This window comes from Engraulis encrasicolus, chromosome 2 (genome assembly GCF_034702125.1).
Source record: "Engraulis encrasicolus isolate BLACKSEA-1 chromosome 2, IST_EnEncr_1.0, whole genome shotgun sequence".
NCBI lineage: Eukaryota > Metazoa > Chordata > Actinopteri > Clupeiformes > Engraulidae > Engraulis > Engraulis encrasicolus.
Window position 1 is genome coordinate 47,514,640 of NC_085858.1, and position 21,164 is coordinate 47,535,803.

Below are 21,164 nucleotides of genomic sequence, written 5' to 3' on the forward strand. Positions count from 1 at the left end.
GAGAGTGCTTTTTTTTTCTCCCCCTTTTTTTTGCAAGAGGGGGTGTGTTGGTTGGTGTCGCGGAGGTCATTCTGGAAAGCCATTTATCTGTCAGCGGTGTGCAAGGTAATAGCTTTCCGCTAATAAAAACAACAGCTCTCCAGCTGGCAGTATATGCTTGGCCTTTAATTGTTGTTAGCCGGAACAATGTGGCTAATTTGAATGCGACCCGCGTGAATCCCAATGAGTGATGATGGCGGCTGACTTCACGCGGAGTAATTACCTAATTTAGCTTCTGTAATTACAGTGTTTACCGAGCGGAGCTCAACACTGACCCGGGGTGGATGTGGCGCAGTGCTATTCCACACGTCTGACATACAGATCACAGACTGGTGCGGCGGTGTTGGGTTGAGGTGTGGAGTGATGTAGGGGCTAGGTTGTTCTAGTGTATGGTGTGTGTGTGTGTGTGTGTGTGTGTGTGTGTGTGTGTGTGTGTGTGTGTGTGTGTGTGTGTGTGTGTGTGTGTGTGTGTGTGTGTGTGAGAGAGAGAGAGAGAGTGTGTGGTGTGAGAGAGAGAGAGAGAGAGAGAGAGAGAGAGAGAGAGAGAGAGAGAGAGACGAGAGAGAGAGAGAGAGAGAGAGAGAGAGAGAGAGAGAGAGAGAGAGAGAGAGAGAGAGAGAGAGAGAGAGAGAGATAGTGTGTGTGTGCGTGCGCCTGTGCGTGTGCGTGTGTGTGTGTGTGTGAGTGGGTTGGTGTGGGTTGATGTGTTGCACAGGTGGTGTGTTTTGAGACGTGGAGGAATAGTTGAACCAGCAATGACAGTCCCAGAGGTGTGTTAGCGGAGCGTTTGATGTGTTAAATGATGTTGAGATGCAACACATGCTTGAACGTGCACACACACACACACACATATACACACACACACACACACACACACACACACACACACACACACACACACACACACACACACACACACACACACACACACAAAGAGACACACACACACACACACACACACACACACACACACACACACACACACACACACACACACAAACACACATAGACAGACAGACAGACAGACACACACACAAACACAAACACACGCGCGTGAGCAAACACACACACACACACACACACACACACACACACACACACACACACACACACACACACACACACACTGGCAACACTGACTGTATCTCTCTCTCCTCAGATCTGGGACACAGCTGGCCAGGAGCGCTTTAGGAGTGTTACTCATGCCTACTACCGCGATGCTCACGGTAAGGAAACAACATGTACACATGCACACACACACACACACACACACACACACACACACACACACACACACACACACACACACACACACACACACACACACACACACACACACACGCTATACCCACACACACACACACACACACACACACACACACACACACACGCTATACACACACACACACACACACACACACACACACACACACACGCTATACACACACACACACACACACACACACACACAGACACACTCACATGCTATACACACACACTACACACATGCTATACACACACACACACTCATCACACTACACACAAACTACTGTACTACTGTATTGTACACACACATAGATACACGTATGAATACTGTACACATGAAAAGTACTTTCCACTATTTACATTTAAAAAAAATATGCCACCACTTAGGCACTTTCACACCTAGCTGGCTACCTCACACCGTCCACTGCGTTGTGTTCCATCAGCTGGGTTGTTGTCAAGTGCTGTCGCTGCTGCGCACTGTTGACATTAACTCTATAAGACCTGAACCATGAAAGCATAGACAGAAAATTCTAATTTCTTGGAATTTGCCTCAATATTGGTCCGTTATAAGAAATGTAAAAAAAAAAATATCAAAATTGTGTTAAGGTCACTGAGATATTTAATGCATCATATATGATGCATTAGGCTTTAAATACATGACCAGGCCAATTTCATGGCCATTGAAAAATGACTTTTAATGCATTTACAACTTTTTTTAATTTAAAAAAGTTGTCAGACAATTTAATTTGAGGATTATCTTCAAATATTTAGTGAGATCCTGCCATTTTTTTTAGCCTGTCCTTGTTTTAGCAGGACCATATTTTACATTTCCCACACCCTGGTTGGGTAATTTTTTAAAATCTATGTAAAAACATAGCTGATCGAATGCTTACCAACCTATTTATGAGTGTAATATAGATCATTAATCAGTTTTGATATGGTATTTGAATATATGGGTCCATTACTACAATTGGACCATTTCTCCATTCACTTCAATGCATTTTTTATAAGATCATAATTTCAACATTTTGCATTACATTTTCAAAATTGCAAGTAAAACCTGTTTCTTAAGGCAATATCTTTGTCTTGAAGTAAAACAACTTGTGTGTTTTGTTAAATGATCGTCGTGGTATGCTTTGTAAGTTTCCCTATGGCAAAATGCACTGATGGCTGACTTCCTGCCACCACCGGATGGTGCTTATTTGTTTCATCAGTTTTAGCACGATCTCTCTGCAACACGGTGTAAAAATATAAACTCTTCCTTGATTAATTGCACAAAGTAAGTGTTCAAATTAAAGTATATAGAGTTATATTTCGGAAATTTGTACACAAACCCTTTGCAATTTGACGATATCTCTGCGTCGGTCAGGGAAACCGCTTCTAGCCAGTCACGTATTGCTCCACACATTGTTACACTATAGGCAGAGGTGTCAAAAGTAAAAGTAAAAGTTAAAAAAAGAAACACAGTTTCCTTCCCACACAAGTAACTTATCTGAGTAAACAGTAGACTTGATTGGTTTAACAGGCAGAGTTAATAAATTTAAGTGTTACGGTTACTGCTTTGCAGAAGTGGATATGTGAATAATATCTGGATATTGAATTTACTGCACAACAATGTTTTGTTGCAGATGTTAAAATAAAAATAAAATAAAATCCCACCGTGTATTAAGTGGAGTGATGCTGAGGAAGTCCATCATTATTGTGGAATATGGCCCTTAAAGGGACACTGTGCAGGAAATGGTCAAAAAAGGTACTGCGACTATGCTGCTCATTGAAACTGGGCTGCCTATTGCCAAATTTGATCTTTTCATGAAAGTTAACTAAGTAATTAACAAATATTGTCAAATATTGTCAAAATGGCGTACCATGGAGAAGATCCCCCTTTTCATGTATGAAAAGTGCAACTTTTCCAGTCATAATGAATACTTAGAATTTGACAGTGGTGGTAAGTATTAATGAAAAAGGTAACATTAGTGAATGGGCAGCATGAATTCTGGAAATAAACAACTAAAAATCTCACACAGTGTCCTTTTAAGCGTGATTGAAGACACATCCACTTTTCCTGAGGATGTGCATCATTTTGTTGGGGTTTATTCCAAATTAATGACCGCCTTGCTGAGCGTTATCCCTTACTTACTGTTATCTCCTGATACCTTACTACGATAACGATCTTTTATATCAAATACTAAAACGCAGCTATTTTTTATGCCACTTGGTGTTCTGCTTCATGAATACTTGATGGACTGTTACAAATGTGTCGATAATGGTTCGGAGACACTGGGTTTAGTTAGGCACTAATAACAGGAAAGTGCTAAAAACATTCACTAAAGTGCAGACAGAGAGAGACTCAAAACTCAAAACCTAATTTAGTCAGAGAACATTGCTCATTTGCAGCTTATTTAATAGGCTGTTTATTCCCAAAGCAACAACACACCATCAAATTTAATACACCTCCGCAGTATAATGGGAGAAAATAACAGAGGAAAAAATATTTTGCTTTACACATGCACACACGTACACACACACACACACACACACACACACACACATACGCACAAACACCTACACACACACGCACACGCACACGCACACACACTTTTTATTGTTCCTTCAGGGGCCTGAGCAACTGTAGCATGTATGATAGCAAATGATAGCAAATGAACTGTAGCAAATTATAGATAGAATGAATGAAAAGAAAGAAAGAGAAGAAAAGAGAAGTGAAAGAAAAGAAGGATAGAATATCGCTGTGCCATCCACAATTTCTGCTGAGAGCCAGAAGAGCAGGTGTCATGATGGAGCACCCAAACCCATATCCTACAGATACTCAAACACTTAGATATTTGAGTTGGAGAAACCCTGCACCGGTTAGATATACAAAGGACCAGAGCTCTAAATCAACACCAGCCAACCGGCCAAATGATGGTGAAATTTCAGTTTGGCTTGTAGAAAAGGCCACCTAACTAGCCACTTTTACCCATTAGTGAGTGTGTGTTTGGGTAGAAATATTAACATCTACTGAACATTTTGGCTGGTGATGAAAAGAGTTAATTTAGAGCCTTGCATAGGACATACGGAGGATAAATGGACATATGATTATAAATAATTATAAAGTTAGACATGTTTCATTTGTAATAGGATAGTGACAGAGGGACAGGAAATGAGTGGGGAGAGAGGAAGACAGCAGGCTTGTACGAAATTCCGAATGGAAAGAATTTCAATTCAAAGTAATGCCATAATACGAACACTAGGTGGTGGTGTTCTATGTACTTTCAATGGGTGGTGTAGATTAAATTAAAAGAAATTCAAGGTAATGGCACCACCTAGTGTTCGTATTATGGCATTATTTTGAATTGAAATTCAGTCAATTCGGAATTTCGTACAAGCCTGGAAGACAGGGCAGGAATTGCAGGAATCGCACCCGGGTCGTCAGCGTAGTAGTAACCTACCGATAGGCCACAGGGCCCTAAAGTTAGAGTAAAAAAAAGAAATAGCAGAAAAGAAAATGAGAGAAGAAGTAAGATCAGAAGAGTGTGTTACAATTTACTTGACGCCGGCGCCATACATATGATATAACAGTGTCATAACAGTGTCATAATAATGCCAATGTCTTTACATTTTATGGCCATGAAAAGTTGACATTGTTAGGCCTGTATTGCATTATGACAATGTTATGACACCGTTATGTCATATGTATGACACCGGCGTGTTACCGAGGAGTGTGAGAGTGCTGTGACAGGACAACAGATAGGCTCGTTAGTACCAGGGTGCTGATTACCGGGCGAATACACCGGCTGCTACGAGAGTCAAGCGACAGAGAATCGCTTCTGGGTAGCGAGAGCGAGCGATTGAAGCGACTCAAGTATGTCCGTTGAAAGCAGAATGCAAGTACTCCAACAATCCCATTGGCTGTGGCGACTGTCACCGAACCGCATCATAGCCAATGTTCATAATATTCTCAAGAGTTCAACTACAAATTGCCGCTCTCATCGCGAGAATCACCTCTAGTTGCCCGAATCACTTTTTTCGCGCGACTTGATACAAAGTCAATTACTTCCGACGCTCGTCTCGCTCAGGTCGCGGCCGGTGTATTCGTGCTGATTACATTGCCACCCTGAGCTGTAGTCAGCATGTCAGGGTTTTGGGTAATTGTTTTGATAGTTATGGCAGCCACAGGGGTCTGATAGAGCTCATACTTCTTGATAGATAAGATGTGTGTGTGTGTGTGTGTGTGTGTGTGTGTGTGTGTGTGTGTGTGTGTGTGTGTGTGTGTGTGTGTGTGTGTGTGTGTGTGTGTGTGTGTGTGTGTGTGTGTGTGTGTGTGTGTGTGTGTTTGTGTGTGTGTGTGCACATTCGTAATAATGATGGTATAGCTGTTTATCATAAATGCTGCGCAGAATGGTATAGGAGCCTGCTGTACTCACCGTCAGGTTGTTTGAAATGTGTGTGCATATCAGGGCTTGACATTAACATTTGGGCTTGCCGGCCACTGTGGCTAGTGGTTTTCCCAAGTCACTAGCCATCCACCTATTCCACTAGCCACAAATTAGTTTTTTGTTTTAATCATGACCCTGTACATCTAACCTCAGAAAATGAGGTGCTTTAAGCAAGAAGATGAGTGCATGGAATTCTATATGGAAATAAAACAAATAGAAACTGAGTAACTGAGCTTTTTCTGAAAACTTAAATAGGCTACAAGCAATTGATACACAAGGGGTAAAGTGCAGAATATAGGCTACGCTATTCTGATATGTCATACCGTTGAATAAGCTACCTGCCAAATTGGCTAGTGACACTGATATTGCTACCAGCCACAGCAAAGTTTTACCAGCATTTGGCCGGTTGGCAGGTGCCAGTGTCAAGCCCTGGTGCATATGTGTGCGTGTGTATCTCTGTGTGTCTGTGCCTGTGCCTGTGCCTGTGTGTATGTGTGTGTGTCTATATCTGTGTCTGTATCTGTGTGTACAGTACAAAAGGCTGGGTTCAGAGGCAGCAGGTAGTTTTGGCCGCCTGCTGCTGCCGGTGTGTGTGAAGTGAAAGGTCAGACAGTCTCAGGCAGAGGCCTGAGCCCTTAGAACTCAGCACCGCCTCACTGCTCAACATCGCCTCAGAGCAAACACATAACAAGCACAGAGAGAGAGAGAGAGAGAGAGAGAGAGAGAGAGAGAGAGAGAGAGAGAGAGAGAGAGAGAGAGAGAGAGAGACGGGGGGAAGAGATAGATGTTGCTATGAGGTGGCGAGAGAGGGGAGGGGGAGGGACATGGGAGAAGGATGCCTCCATGCAAAAACAGACGTTTTTAAAGTTTAGACAGAGGGGGAAAGCTACAGAGTTGAATCAAAGAAAGAGGAGGATGACATGAGCCGAGAGCCGAGAGAGGAGAATGGCATAAATAGAGAAATAAAATAAATTGATAAATAGAAAGGGATTAACTGACAGTAGAAATGTTGTGAGCTGGGGAGAGGGGGGGAGAAAATAAGTGTCTTTTGTGCCTAGAAGCATACAACTTTTATATAAGTTAAGTTCAGACAGTATTCTCTTTGTGTACTATTGTAATTGTCTGTCCAAATGTTTATTTTACTCCCAAAAACGCAAGTCAAATTCTCTTCTGGGTAATAAAGGTGTATTCATTCAAAGCGGCATGGGAGAAGGATGCTTCCATGCAAACACATGGAGTTTAGATAGAGGGGGAAGGCTACAGAGTTGAATCGAAGAAAGAGGAGGATGACACAAGCACAGAGAGAAGGGTAGAGAAGGGCATGAATAGAGAAAGAGAAATAAAATGAATGCATGAAAAAGAAAGGGATTAACAGGGGTGGATATGTAGCTGTGAGCTGGGGAGAGAGGGGAGAAAGGGATATGGGAGAAAGATAGCTGAATACAAACAATACAACCAGGGGCAAAGGGGAGGAGAGGAGGAGAGATGAAAGGAAGGAAGAAGAGAGTGACGAGTAGAGAGAAATTGAGACAGAAGGGTTGAGAAGGGCAGAGTTAAAGACAGAGAACTAGATGGAGAGAAGGAGAGATGCATGTAGAGAAAATGAAAAACAAAGATGGATGGTGAACAAAGAGAGAGAGAGAGAGAGAGAGAGAGAGAGAGAGAGAGAGAGAGAGAGAGAGAGAGAGAGAGAATGAAACAAAAACAAAGAAAGAAATAATCCAGAGCTAGACACACTAGCCAAAGTGAAATCAGAGACAGGCTGATATGAGGGAGAGAGTAAGGAGGATGGGTGATGAAGAAACATACCTTATAGGCCTACAGAGACCAATGTCTGGGGTGCTGCTGATGGAGAGAGAGGACATGAGGGAATTGTTTGGGTTTTTATGTCTTTTTTCACTTCTTTTTTTTCATTTCTGACAGATAGCAGGGTCTGTCAGGCTTGAATGTGACATCCCTCCTCTGTAATCCACCAGGGGATCGCTGCCATCGCTGATTGTTATACTTATATGCCTCGAAAGCAAAATAAGAAAGAAAAAGAACGAGCTATCACACACACACTCCTGTGGAAATAACCACAAGTTGCAACTTTCTCATATCATATCAGAAGTACTTTGTGACATGTCAAGTCTGAATGACCTCAAACTGTCCAGTTGGAGATGTCTACAGTGTGGATTCAAGGAATGGCTTTGCCTTTTTGACATGCTCATGGCTGTATTTGGAAGGCAGCTAGGCAGCTACAGTATCAAAGAGGAGACATAGAAAGGCTGTTGTCATTCTCAGTCATGCTGCAGTCAGTGGAACAATGACAAAATTCTTTTCAAACGTTTGGTTTCTTTGCACACAAGTCTGTGACTATGACAACAGGCATAGGTTGAGATGCAGTGTTTTCATACACTGTGCGTGTGTGGGAGCGTACCTATGTTCCCCGGGTCCTAAATTTCCAGGGTCCTATGTTCCCCGGTCTTTGTCTTTGGGACCGGGGAACTTAGGGCCCCTTTTCTAAAAAAGGGTTCTATGTTCCCCACATTGTATCTAACCCTTCCCAAAGCCATCCCTAAACTTAACCTGTCAGTAATAAAATGTTTCCAAGTTTTCAAAATGTGCCCTTCCCAAAAGCATCCCTAAACCTAAACTGTCAGTACTGCCCTACAAAGGCTGAGCCCAGTAACTACGCCGCCATTTAAACTAAGAAAAGTTGAAGTTTTAGTGCTGACCGGCCAAGCACGTTGCAGGTACAACACTGGTGATACTTTTAAATAATGCATTTCATAGGAAGTACATTTTTTATAGAAATATTAAGTCTATTGATATGACCTTTGACCTCAAAAATGTAGAAAAAAATGTCAAGTCTGAATGACCTCAAACTGTCCAGCTGGAGATGTCTAAAGTGTGAATCCAAGGAATGGCTTTGCCTTTGTAGGCATGCTCATGGCTGTATTGTATTTGCAAGGCAGCTGAGTATAGTATCAAACAGGGGACATAGAAAGGGTGTTGTCATTCTCAGTCAGTCGGAAAAGGGCATAGGTCTTTAAAAAAAAAAAGAATTCTTTGCTGACAAGTCTGTGTCTATGACAACAGGCATAGGTTGAGATGCAGTGTTTTTTCAATCACTGTGTTTGTGTGTGTGTGCGTGCGTGTGTGTCTGTGTGTGTGCGTGTGTGCGTGTGTGCGTGTGTGTGTGTGTGTGTGATGGACAGATGATGTTCAGCGTTGCTTTTGATCATTCTGCTGTCAGCAAATATCTTTGAAGTGTTTATTTTTCTGCTCTGCACACAAGTCAGAAACTATGACACTATGGGAAAGTTGACCAAGTTGAGATTCAATATTTAATGATTTTTGGGGGGCTTTTTGGGCTTTATTATAACAGGACAGTATGAGAGGAGACAGGAAATGGTTGTGAGAGAGAAATGGGGTAGGGCTGGACTCGAACCGGGGTCCCCATGGGCGCAATATAAGCCCAAATGTGGAGGTCTTAGCGTGCTGTGCCACAGCACCCCCCGAGATGCAATATTTTCATATAGTACACAATGTTACAGTGTGTGCGTGTGTGCGTGAGACAGAGAGAGAGAGATAGAGAGAGAGACAGAGAGAGACAGAGACGTATAAGTGTAAAACGGACAAATGATGTCCAGTATTACTTCTTTTTTTAGGGCTTTCTTGCCTTTATTTTTGACAGGACAGTGGAGGAGAGACAGGAAATGAGTAGGGAGAGAGAGATGGGGAAGGATCGGCAAATGACCCGGGCCAGAATCAAACCCAAGTCGCCAGCATAGTAACCCAGTGCCCTACCGTTAGGCGACGGTAGGGCCCAGTATTATTTCTGACAGCAACCCAGAAAAAGATTCGACACAGGGAAAGACTGACATCAGATCTCTGCTGCTGACTAAACTCGGCTTTCATTCTCGCTTCTCTAAGTGTGTGTGACTGGCTGAAGGGGATGGAAGACAGCGCCGAGCCTCACGGGACATTTTAACCAAACAGAGGGAGAGAGCTGCACTACTTAGCCTCTCACAGCTTTGCCATTTGTTTTTCATGAGGAGTTTTATAACTGAGCAACAGCCGCTCTCCTTCTGCCACTTGTAACTAGACTTCCAAATTTAACCCATTGATGCTGGATGTTGCGTTGCGCAACATTGGCCCTGGCACCTGGAGCTGCATGACGCAACATTCAGGCTCATGAGATTTAAAACAATTTTATGAAACATCTTGGTATGTTGTATCTTGTGAGTTGTATGAACACGTTCTCATGCAAGATGAGGGTCTTGGCGTTTAAATGCAACTCATTGCGTGTTTTTTTGTGCCTCAGAGGCTGAGATATTTCGTTTTCTATAGGCTGAGGGTATCTTTTCTTAAAAAGGGCTTGGGCATTCAGCAGCATTTTTTGCAAGTGCTTTAGGCATCAATGGGTTAATAGAAATGAGCAGACTAGGATGAAAACCCTAATTAGTTCAGAATACTAGATTAGTTCAAGGAAACAGATTGTCTCAAACCAATCTAGTAATCGAGAGATGGCAAGTTCATCGTTTTAGTTGTGTTAGGGTCACAGAAAGGTTGATGTGTTGCACGGAAAGTTAGATTTTCTGAGGCAGATTTCATACAAACTGTTTAACGGACATAACGCTTACTGCATAGCCATGTCAGCCCAGCAACCAGGCCTGTACATCCCAAGGCCATTTGAACTTGATAACAGTCTTACCTCCTGGCCCTTCCATATAGAATATTGCTTTGGCTGCTAGAATGGCAGACTTGTTTATCTGTCTTTGACCACTGCACAAAGAAATAATTTAAAGATAACAGTTCTATTTCCTTATGCTAACATAAAAACATATATGGAAGTTGATGCAGCAGTGCTCTAGCATAAAGAATAGAGTGAGTTTATTCATGCAGTATATGTTAAGAATGAAAAAAGTGTTATTCTCAATGGGTCATACCAAAAGTCTTTGAAAGGTCATATGACACAGGGCCAAAAGTAAATGATTGACAGAGAGGTGAAAAGGATAGATGGAGGGTGAGAAGAGATGGACAGGTAGATGTGGAGGTGGACTGGGAGGTGAACCGAACGACAGGCGGAGAGATTTTAAAAGATGGACAGAGGTGAAAGGGGTTAGACAGAGAGGATGGCGAGAAGATGCAGAGATGTGAAAAGGGGGGGACACGGGTTGTCAACGAGAGAACACTCCCGCACCGCAGTGTATTTACTGTGTACAGTGTGTATGCACTAATCTTCTTTTGCCGTATCTTTTGTGTACGTTTTTGCGTAATTGTGCATATAAGTAATCTTCTTATTCCCCACTAACACGTGTCTTTGTTACAAATCTGTTTAATCACACTGCGCTGATTTTGTGGGAACTAATTAAAATTTTAGTACTGCAACAAAGCCAGCAAGCAAAGCAAGCGTGTTGTGTGTGTTTGTGTAGACAGACACAACTATAGTATATTTACATAATGTATGTAGGAGGAGGAGGCATGACTCAACCCTGCCCGGGCCATACCTAAGATCAAAGCCATAAACCCTTCAGACCCTCAAGGTGTCTGCATACTTGCTTGAGTGCAATGCAGTGGGTTTTACTTTTCAACATTTAATTAGTTATGATTCCATTGTGTTCCACACAGTTTTGCATTCTCACACTGGGGTATAGTTCTTCTGTTCAGTAAGCACATTCGTTATCCCACTTGAGAATTTATCATCTCTAACCTACGTAATCATAGTAGATTAGACCGCCATTAGAAATGTATTGCATGCACGTTTGTGAGGATCTTGGTTCATGCCCTGCCTTTATGCCCTGCTTAGAAACAAGTGTACGTTAGTCCACGAGGCAGTGGGAAGGAGTTAACATGGACTTTTCCACAGCTGCGAGGTACATGGCAAAACATCTGGCAAATACACAGTAGACCTTGACATAATGTCAATCACACTCATATACATTCACACACAAAGAAAAGCCTTGATGTTTGTACTTTTGAACATCTTTCTGCAGCTTCAAGCATAAAGAATGGCCCAGTCATCTGCTGTGCCGCTGTTCAACCTTGTTGCCTTTAAACTCTGAATGTCCCCTTGAGTGTCCATGCCTCTGAGGGGGCATTCTTTGTATTGCCGTCTTTTAATGTGCCACCAGGGAAGACGACAGGGGGTGCAAAGGTGTTAGTTGTCCCGGGCCCAGGGAGAGAGGGAGCCCAAAATTGGGTCCTCATTACATTGTAGGTATTGGATCGGGGGCCCTTTCACATTACTTTGTTCCGGGCCTGGCAAAAGCTCTCAGCGGCCCTGTGTGCCACAACGCAGAAGTACCGTGGATAGTAGGAATATCGGTAACACTTCCAAATAAGGGGCCATAATTAACAGTAAAGTAGCTACAACCTAATACTTAAGTAAGGGTTAATAATCATTATTTAATGCCACATTAGAGACATATTAATTGTTATTAATGCATATGTTGAACATTAGTAAGCAGTTACTTAACTATTAGATAACTATTACCTTGTGTTACAAGTTAATAGCATATTATTATTTAACTAATAGATAAGTAAGGGCACAGTTAATAGTTAAGTAGCTATCAGGTCATACTTAACTAAGGACCAAAATTAACACTTACTTAATACAAAAGCAAGGCATAACTAATGGTTAATTAATACATAAATATTGGGTTTTGGGACCCTTATATTAGAGTTGGCTGAGGATAACTAATGGTTAATTAATAGATAGATATTGATATTTGGGACCCTTATATTAGAGTTGGCTGCGGATAACTAATGGTTAATTAATCGATAGATATTGGTGTTTGGGACCCTTATAATAGAGTTTTTCTGAGCATACCTAATAGTCAAGTAATTAATCTACTGTGACATCTAGTTTTCACTCGTTCAAATCACTGTAATAGTGGCAACAGGAGCCATTATATAGCAAGGAATGGACGTACACTTCTCAATGATGGTGGGGTGATGTGATGTCATTTTTTCATGTACCACTTATTAGTTTTAACGGTAAAAACCCTACAATAAATGCAGAACATTATGAAGAGTAATAGTTTTGAAGCGAAACTAAACCATTCCTTTGTGATAATTAGGTTAATGTTTGAGAATATTAGCTCCAAGAAGAGCAGTGCATGATGGGTACGCAATCTATAGACAACAATAATTCGGTATTATTTAATCATTAGATATGCCTTACTTTTGTATTAAGTAAGTGTTAATTAAGGTCCTTAGTTAAGTATGACCTAATAGCTACTTAACTATTAACTGTACCCTTACTTATCTATTAGTTAAATAATTATATGCTATTAACTTGAGACACATGGTAAGGGGCCATATATATTATATAATTAGCTATAACCTAATACTTTAGTAACAGTTAATAATCACTACTTAATGCCACATTAGACACATATAAACTGTTATTAATTCACGTGTTAAACATTAGTAAGCAGTTACTTAACTATTAGATAACTATTACCATGTGTCTCAAGTTCATAGCATGTAATTATTTAACTAATAGATAAGTAAGGGTACAGTTGTGAAAGTGAAAGCCCATTGGGAAACTCCAACTCCCATTGTCATTGTGACACAGCACTCCACAGCACACAAGTGAACACTGCACACAACGAAATTGCATTTATGCCTCACCCGTGCAAGGGGGCAGCCCTCAGTGGCGCCCCATGGGGAGCAGTGCGGTGGGACGGTACCATGCTCAGGGTACCTCAGTCATGGAGGAGGATGGGGAGAGCACTGGTTGATTACTCCCCCCACCAACCTGGCGGGTCGGGAGTCGAACCAGCAACCTCTGGGATGCAAGTCTGACGCCCTAACCGCTCACCCATGACTGCCCAAAGTTAATAGTTAAGTAGCTATTAGGTCATACTTAACTAAGGACCTTAATTAACACTTACTTAATACAAAAGTAAGGCATATCTAATGATTAAATAATACCGAATTATTCTTGTCTATAGATTGCGTACCCATCATGCACTGCTCTTCTTGGAGCTAATATTCTCAAACATTAACCTAATTATCACAAAGGAATAGTTTAGTTTCGCTTCAAAACTGTTACTCTTCATAACGTTCTGCATTTATTGTAGGGTTTTTACCATTAAATGTAATAAGTAGTACATGAAAAAAATACATCTCATCATCCCACCATCATTGAGAAGTGTATGTCCAATCCTTGCTATATAATGGCTCCTGTTGCCACTATTACAGTGATTTGAACGAGTGAAAACTAGATGTCACAGTAGATTAATTACTTAACTATTAGGTATGCTCAGCCAACTCTATTATAAGGGTCCCAAACACCAATATCTATCGATTAATTAACCATTAGTTATCTGCAGCCAACTCTAATATAAGGGTCCCAAACACCAATATCTATCTATTAATTAACCATTAGTTATCCTCAGCCAACTCTAATATAAGGGTCCCAAAACCCAATATTTATGTATTATATAACCATTAGTTTATGCGTTGCTTTTGTATTAAGTAAGTGTTACTTTTGGTCCTTAGTTAAGTATGACCTGATAGCTACTTAACTATTAACTGTGCCCTTACTTATCTATTAGTTAAAGTGTTTATGAAACGAAAACAAAATAAAGGAATTTGACCATTTCCAGGACAGATTCTGAAAGTTCTAAGCCTTGTGAATAAAATGGGATATTTTCTGGGTGATATTTTGTCCTAAAAGTCATGTTAAAACGTTCCCAAAAAGTGTTTTTTTGGTGACATGCAAATTTTATGCAAATGATATGCGTGACATAGAAGGGGTGAGTTCACCTCATTCCACCTTGTTCAGATCAATGGCGGCTAGTACCAAAACAAAGCGCAGTGTCAAGCAGTGTGTTGCTGGAGGGCCGAACGGTGCCAGCTGCAAAAATGGCTACTTGACAGAAGGAATATCTTTGCACAAGTTCCCTTCTGTGAAGAATGATGGAACTGTGGCCGACAAGGAGAAGGCTAAATCAAGCTAGGGCTCTGTGGATCCAATGCGTGGTTTTGAAGCAAGCTCGTGGTCACTGTTGTGCTCGGCACATTTCCACCCCTTGTGCTTCACCACAAATGTGGAGGTTGCGGGCATGGTTGGACTGAAGAGAATGCTATTGCCTCAAGCAGTTCCAACAATTGACATCGCCGGCGTGCAGACTGAAACTGCCCCTGTAACTGCTCGGGCACGAAGACAGGTGAGTGCACTGCTTTGCTTTAGGCTACTCGTTTTACCTTGTCCATCTGCTTTGTATGTTGTTTTCAGGAAAGGGTAATGCACATTACATGCCAAACCGATGCGAATGCTCTCGGAATATGCACTTTTTGTTGATTGCCATTCAACTGGTCAATAAATTGGTTTTGGGAGGATATCCGCACATCAGCGTGGTGCTCTCAGTCGAAGACAGCCAACTCACAGATTGGGCTACTCAGGACTTTTTCTGAACTGGGAAATAGGGGCGCTCCACCCTCATACCTCCGTGGGTGCACCCTCATACTTTTATTTTTATATATATATATATATATTTGAGCGCCCCTAATAAATTTCTCATTCATGGGGGGGAACACCCCCCTTCACCCCCTGTAACCTGCCATGATGCTCCCTCATGCCAAAAAATCCTAGAAAAAGTCCTGCTACTGCTTAGCGAATAAACGAAGATGCACATAGCGTAGGCCTACTTTGAAGCGTTGATTGTTTGTTTTGAGTATTGTGGTGCACGTGTGGCTGACGTTTGGACACACCTCGTCCTCAGAGTCTGGCTGAGGGACACGCGACGCCTGTGACTTTGAGCACAAAAAATAATAATAATGATAAATGCTAAAAATATGCTGAGGACTCAGGCTATATAGGGCGTTTTTCCAACAGCCTAATACCTCCGTTTTTTTCTCTAGTTGATGATATTTTTGCATGTAGCCTACATGCATTTCAATCACACTATATCGCGCAATTGAATCAAAATGCCCCCCATTTGTCAACAAATACACACGCCATGTCATCTGTGGGTCATGGCAAAGCGCCCTTAGCAACCGTAACCATAAACAAAACGAACTGTCAGGCTATGTCAACAATCGTCACTTCGCCTGTCAGACATGTCACTTTCTGCAGATGTATCAGTGCCTCTGAAAAAGATTTCTGCTGCTGTTTTTTTTTCTCATGAGGTTGGATGTGTGGTTTTTCCACACGCTGATGTTTGTATCAGAATTTTGGTTCCTTTATAAGATCCATCACATGTGTGTTGTTTTCTCAGATCGCCATACTAGCAAACCAGGGACTCCCCTCTATGATGTCACAGCCCAGCTCATTAGTCACACCAAATTTCACAGAATTCACACTTTGAGTTGCCATTTTCACAAGTTCCTCCAGGATGATTGGGTTCAAAGTCTCATCGATGCTATCAGAAAAAACAAGGCTTTAATGGGAATGACAGTTTGTTTTCGTTTCATAAACACTTTAAATAATAATATGCTATTAACTTGTAACACAAGGTAATAGTTATCTAATAGTTAAGTAACTGCTTACTAATGCATTAATAACGATTAATATGTGTCTAATGTGGCATTAAGTAATGATTATTAACCCTTACTTAAGTATTAGGTTGTAGCTACTTTACTGTTAATTATGGCCCCTTATTTGGAAGTGTTACCGGAATATCCTTGTGTTAAGTCTTCAATGGCAACGACTATGTTTCATCTTCAGTGGCAATATGTCTCTACCTGAAAATGCCAGAGGCGTACCTCTATACGCTTTTGTGTTCGCACATGTGTTTGAGCGTCTGAGCATTTACACATCCATTCATCCATCACATATTTTTGTTTGTGCGATACCTTTTGAAATGGATTTTCAGGAAATCTTGTGTGCTGATAATCTACGAGCTACACAAAGTGATTAGCTTTTGAAGACCAGCGCTATCAAAATGGCTGACTTTCAAAGGGAAAAGTGGAGGAGATGTGGACACACTATCACCTGATCGTTTTCACAGTATTTTTTAACTGGGTGCTGACTCCCACATAAAACATAGATGAATGAAGTGAAGGACACCACTCTTTAGGTTTTTCTTCCTTTATTCAGCCACTGGAAAAACCTGAAGATTTTCCTGTCACTTGTTTCAGTATGACTTTCAAAAATGTCAACTTTCAAGATGGCCGCAGAGGCATGAGAATCAACGCTTGAAACAGAGATGTTTCTCATTCGAGAGTGAGATGGCCCACTAATCCAACGTTTATCAAAATACACTGAGACCTGAAATTACAGTTCTAGTTATGCACCAAGCTGGTAAAAATGCATGGAGTATAACACTGGTGGTACACATGATGCATACTGATATTGTAGTGTAAGGGGTTTGTTTGGGCTGCCAGCCAGCTACTGTGCCAGGCTTTTCTGATTGATCTTCTCTCTATTCTGTATTGTATTCTCATTTAGTATCCCATAGAAGGTCATGGTGTCCCACAGCAACAGTGGTGGAGAATCATCAGTAGGCTACCCAGCATAGATCAGTGGACGGACGTGTGATGTGTTCTCCCATGCCCTTCTATATGGTGTTAATACTAAGTTAATAATACATGATACATAGGATGAAGAATGTAGGGTAAAACTTTACTTTACGGATCGCTAATAAGGTAGTAATTTCGTGTTAATTTCATAGTTATTTCAGTGTGATTTCATAGTAATGAGTGTTTGTTTTTAGTAGCAACAGCAAAATAACTATACGGTTTCTAGTGCAATTACGCTATAATTTCTAGTTAATAAAAGCGAAATAACCATGCGGTTTCCAGTGCAATTACACTGTAGTTTCTAGTTAATTATAGACCTACCAATGGAAACAGCTACTGTCATCATATTAGTTATGTGGTAGGTATGCCAGTAACTAAACTTCAACAGCAAAGTTATTTTATCGTAATTTCTTGTTGTGATTATTTCCTCTTCCTTTGTCATTGCATAGAAACGACCATCAGGCATCCTTGCATTGTTTCTGCCTAATTACCTTGGAAACAACTTTGTAGTTTTATGGAAATTGGATAGAATCAGGGCCATGATATGCATTATCTCACAACATCCAAACAACCCTGGTATTGGTCCAGTGTATTTGAATAATGCATCGCCAAAACAGCATCCCTCTTATCTCTAACAGGTCATGTCCCATTGGACTGCCGGTTATGCTGCAGTATAATAGAATGAAATCATACGTTGTACTTTAAGAAGCATGTGAATGTGATGAATGTAGTATTGGATTTACACAAAGGAGATTGCAACTGAATCACATTTGTATTCTCAAGGGCACTCCAGCTACTACTGCATTTAATGTCTCTTTCAAATACTTGAATGAGAAAATCACAGATAGGAAGATGCTTCACTTTCTGCACCAATTATTCTTTCATTCTCTCACCTCGCTTTGTCTCTGGCACTTTGTGTCGATTTTATACCATATTCTGTTTTTTAAAGACAAACGCGCACGCACACGCACACACACACACACACACACACACACACACACACACACACACACACACACACACACACACACACACACATACACACACACAGACATTCACAATTTTCCCCATGGCCTAGAGCCAGATATACAGCAGATATATTTGCCTTCATCAGCCACATACTGTATACGCATACTGCTATACGTAGTACAGAAAAGAAGCAATAAAACCCAACATTTTGAGATTACCCCCAATATGCGAAGCATCATTACTTTGATATAGTCTGAAATTTGGTTAGAAGAGATGCACTTTCTTTTTTCAAACAGACTTCTTCCAGTCTGTGTCTTTTCTTTTTTTGTTCTTTTTTTACTTTATTGATGATAGGACAGATTGAGAGGTGGACAGGAAGCGAATGGGGAGAGAGACGGGAAGGGGTTGGCAAATGACCCGGGTCCAGGAATCAAACCCGGGTTGGCCGCATAGCAGACGAGTGCCCCACCGTTAGGCCACGGCAGGGCCCCAGTCTGTGTATTTTCAGAGAAGTGCAAAACATTCCAAGACACTGGAGAAGCAGTTGAGCATGTCATTCAGCAGTGGAGCGCACTACTAGTACAGAAGAGAAGGAATAAAACCCAACATTTCGAGGTTACCCCCAATATGCAAAGCATCATTACTTTGATATAGTCTAAAATTTGAGAGATGCACTTTCATGAGAGATGCACTTTCTTTTTTTCAAAAAGGCTTCCTCCAGTCTGTGTCTTTTCAAAGAAATGCTAAACATTTCCAAGACACCGGAGAAGCAGTTGAGCATGTCATTCAGTAGTGGAGTGCAGCAGAGCGCTGCAGCATCCTTCTCAGAGCAGTGGCAGAGAGGATAGCACACACGCTTCAGAGGACACCACACCACACACTGGTTTTAATCAGGAACACAGAGTGAGGCAGTGCTACTGGGGGAGAATAGCACCAAGGCAGGGCTGGTCTGGTCATCTGGCATACAGGGTATTTTCTCCATGGGCTGACAGTCCTCAGAGCCGATACTGTTGTTTATTTGTTTATTTATTTGTTTGTTTGTTTGCTTGTTGTATTTAGAGATCAGCCCTCAATTTAGATGGGGCAGCCCATTTGTCCATCTTTAATACATTTTAGCCAAAGCCCTTTTTGAGAAAGGGTGCCCTCTGGCTATTAACCCCTTAAGACATGGCATTATAAATTAGCTGTTACCAGCATGGCATTGACGAAGTCGTAATGTAATACTAAAGGCCCTGTGCACTGTCATAGTAGTGTAATACTATAATAGTTAACTTTCAATGTCTATTACAGGGTGCCACAGAAGGTACGGCGTGCATTAAGGGGCTACAACCTAAATATATCAGCCTCCAAAGCACATAAAAACATGACATAAGTTACAGTTAAAAGCTAGGACCCTCATTTTGCATTAGAGTATGTTCATTCAGCTCTAATTCAGTTTTAATTTAAAAAAAAAACCCAGAGCCTGAATGCAGCGTATATGTCGCTCCTGGCTAAAATGGTTAATATAGACAGTGGACTGAGCTAATACCATAGAAAAGCAGAGGGCTGTGGGCTTAAGGGGGTGTTCTGTGCGAGAAATGCCCAAACTGTTTTTCAGTCCAAGTCCAGCCCTGCATCAAAGATATCAGATTTTTCCTCTTGAACTCTCTCTGATATCACAATGGATTGTCTAAAAGACAGGTGCAGCAAAGAATATGCATCTTTATATGGTTGTACTTTTTAAAAAACAAGAGTACTGGTACTCAGTACTGACACAGTCCTGGAAAGCTGAATGACAAGGTAGAAGTCACATTTAACAAACCAGACTTTCTATTTTTACAATTTCATATCAATTTCGCTGTAGCACTTCTCATAACACTTCAGGTACTACAACTCTTGTAAGAGGGTGTTTTAGAAGAAAACCGAAGAGTAGATATATTTTTATTCATCCCAAAACCGTTGTTAAAAATTCAACCAGAGTTTCAGTCCACCAGGAAAGTAGCATACGATACGCCTATAAAGAGTATAGTCTGGCCCTTTGTTATGAAGTGAAAGCTAATGTGGAACTCCATGGCCGATACAAAAAAAAAAACAGTGAAGTATTATAGGCAAAGGCTGAAGAAGGTAGATAGCGAGTGGGAGATGATTGCAGTTGTAAGTACGCTCGAGCCAGAGTTAAAGAGACATCTTCATTGCAAAACTGAAAGTTTAAGTGCAAATGGAATGAGACTGTGGTGGTGAAGGAGTGTGGAGTTTGTGATGACAAGCCTCAAGTGCTGCAGGGGTGGGGGGTGGGGGCTGCCATATGTCTAGAGGAGACACCATGCAAGTTAAATTACTCACAGAGAGGTTTTGCTACTACTACAAATTAGAGATGTACAGGATCCAAGATCCGGTTCCGGATCCGGCAGGATAATAGGGTTTTTCAGACTATCCGGATCCAGCAGGATCTTAAGCAGTGGATCCGGTATCCAGCAGTTACCTAAAAATCAGGATCTGGGGCATCTCTACTTTTAACGTAGCCTAGGCTTTTCAGTCAGTCTTTCATAACCAGAATCGCTGCATGGAGTGAAAGCCCTTTCGAAGCGGCCGTTGAAGGCAGTGTGGCAGTAAGCCAATGAGTCTTAAAAATAGTTTGCGCCAACGTAATAAAAAGGGCCCATGTGTGCGAGTTGGCTATGTGTTTCAACCCTTTCGTAGGATCCGGGATCCGGTTCCGGATCCGGCAGGATCTTAAGCAGTGGATCCGGTATCCGGCAGGATCCTAAAAATCAGGATGCATGGTGCATCTCTACTACAAATGACTGTGTACTAGTTATAATAAAAATACATGGTTAAGTATTTACCTTGTTGTTACATAAACTCGCCGAGGTAACCAATGTTAGAGTTTAGTGCCAGGTCGACTATTACTGATGCACTTGATATTCCGCACATTAACTAAACTCTGATAAGTCAGCCAAATGACTACGCTTGGTTCAGATCTACAAATTATTTTTTGTCTTTGTAGTTTTATCAGAG

The 21,164-nt window shown here is 41.4% G+C and overlaps 1 protein-coding gene across 1 annotated transcript in view; it reads left to right on the forward strand.

Moving 5' to 3' along the window:
• Positions 1-21,164, forward strand: part of LOC134439867 (ras-related protein Rab-26-like) — a 226,413-nt gene that overhangs the window by 95,151 nt on the left and 110,098 nt on the right. Inside the window, exon 4 of the mRNA XM_063189775.1 lies at positions 1,199-1,265. Within this exon, the coding sequence (XP_063045845.1) occupies positions 1,199-1,265 (67 nt within the window). The remainder of the gene's footprint in view (positions 1-1,198; positions 1,266-21,164) is intronic.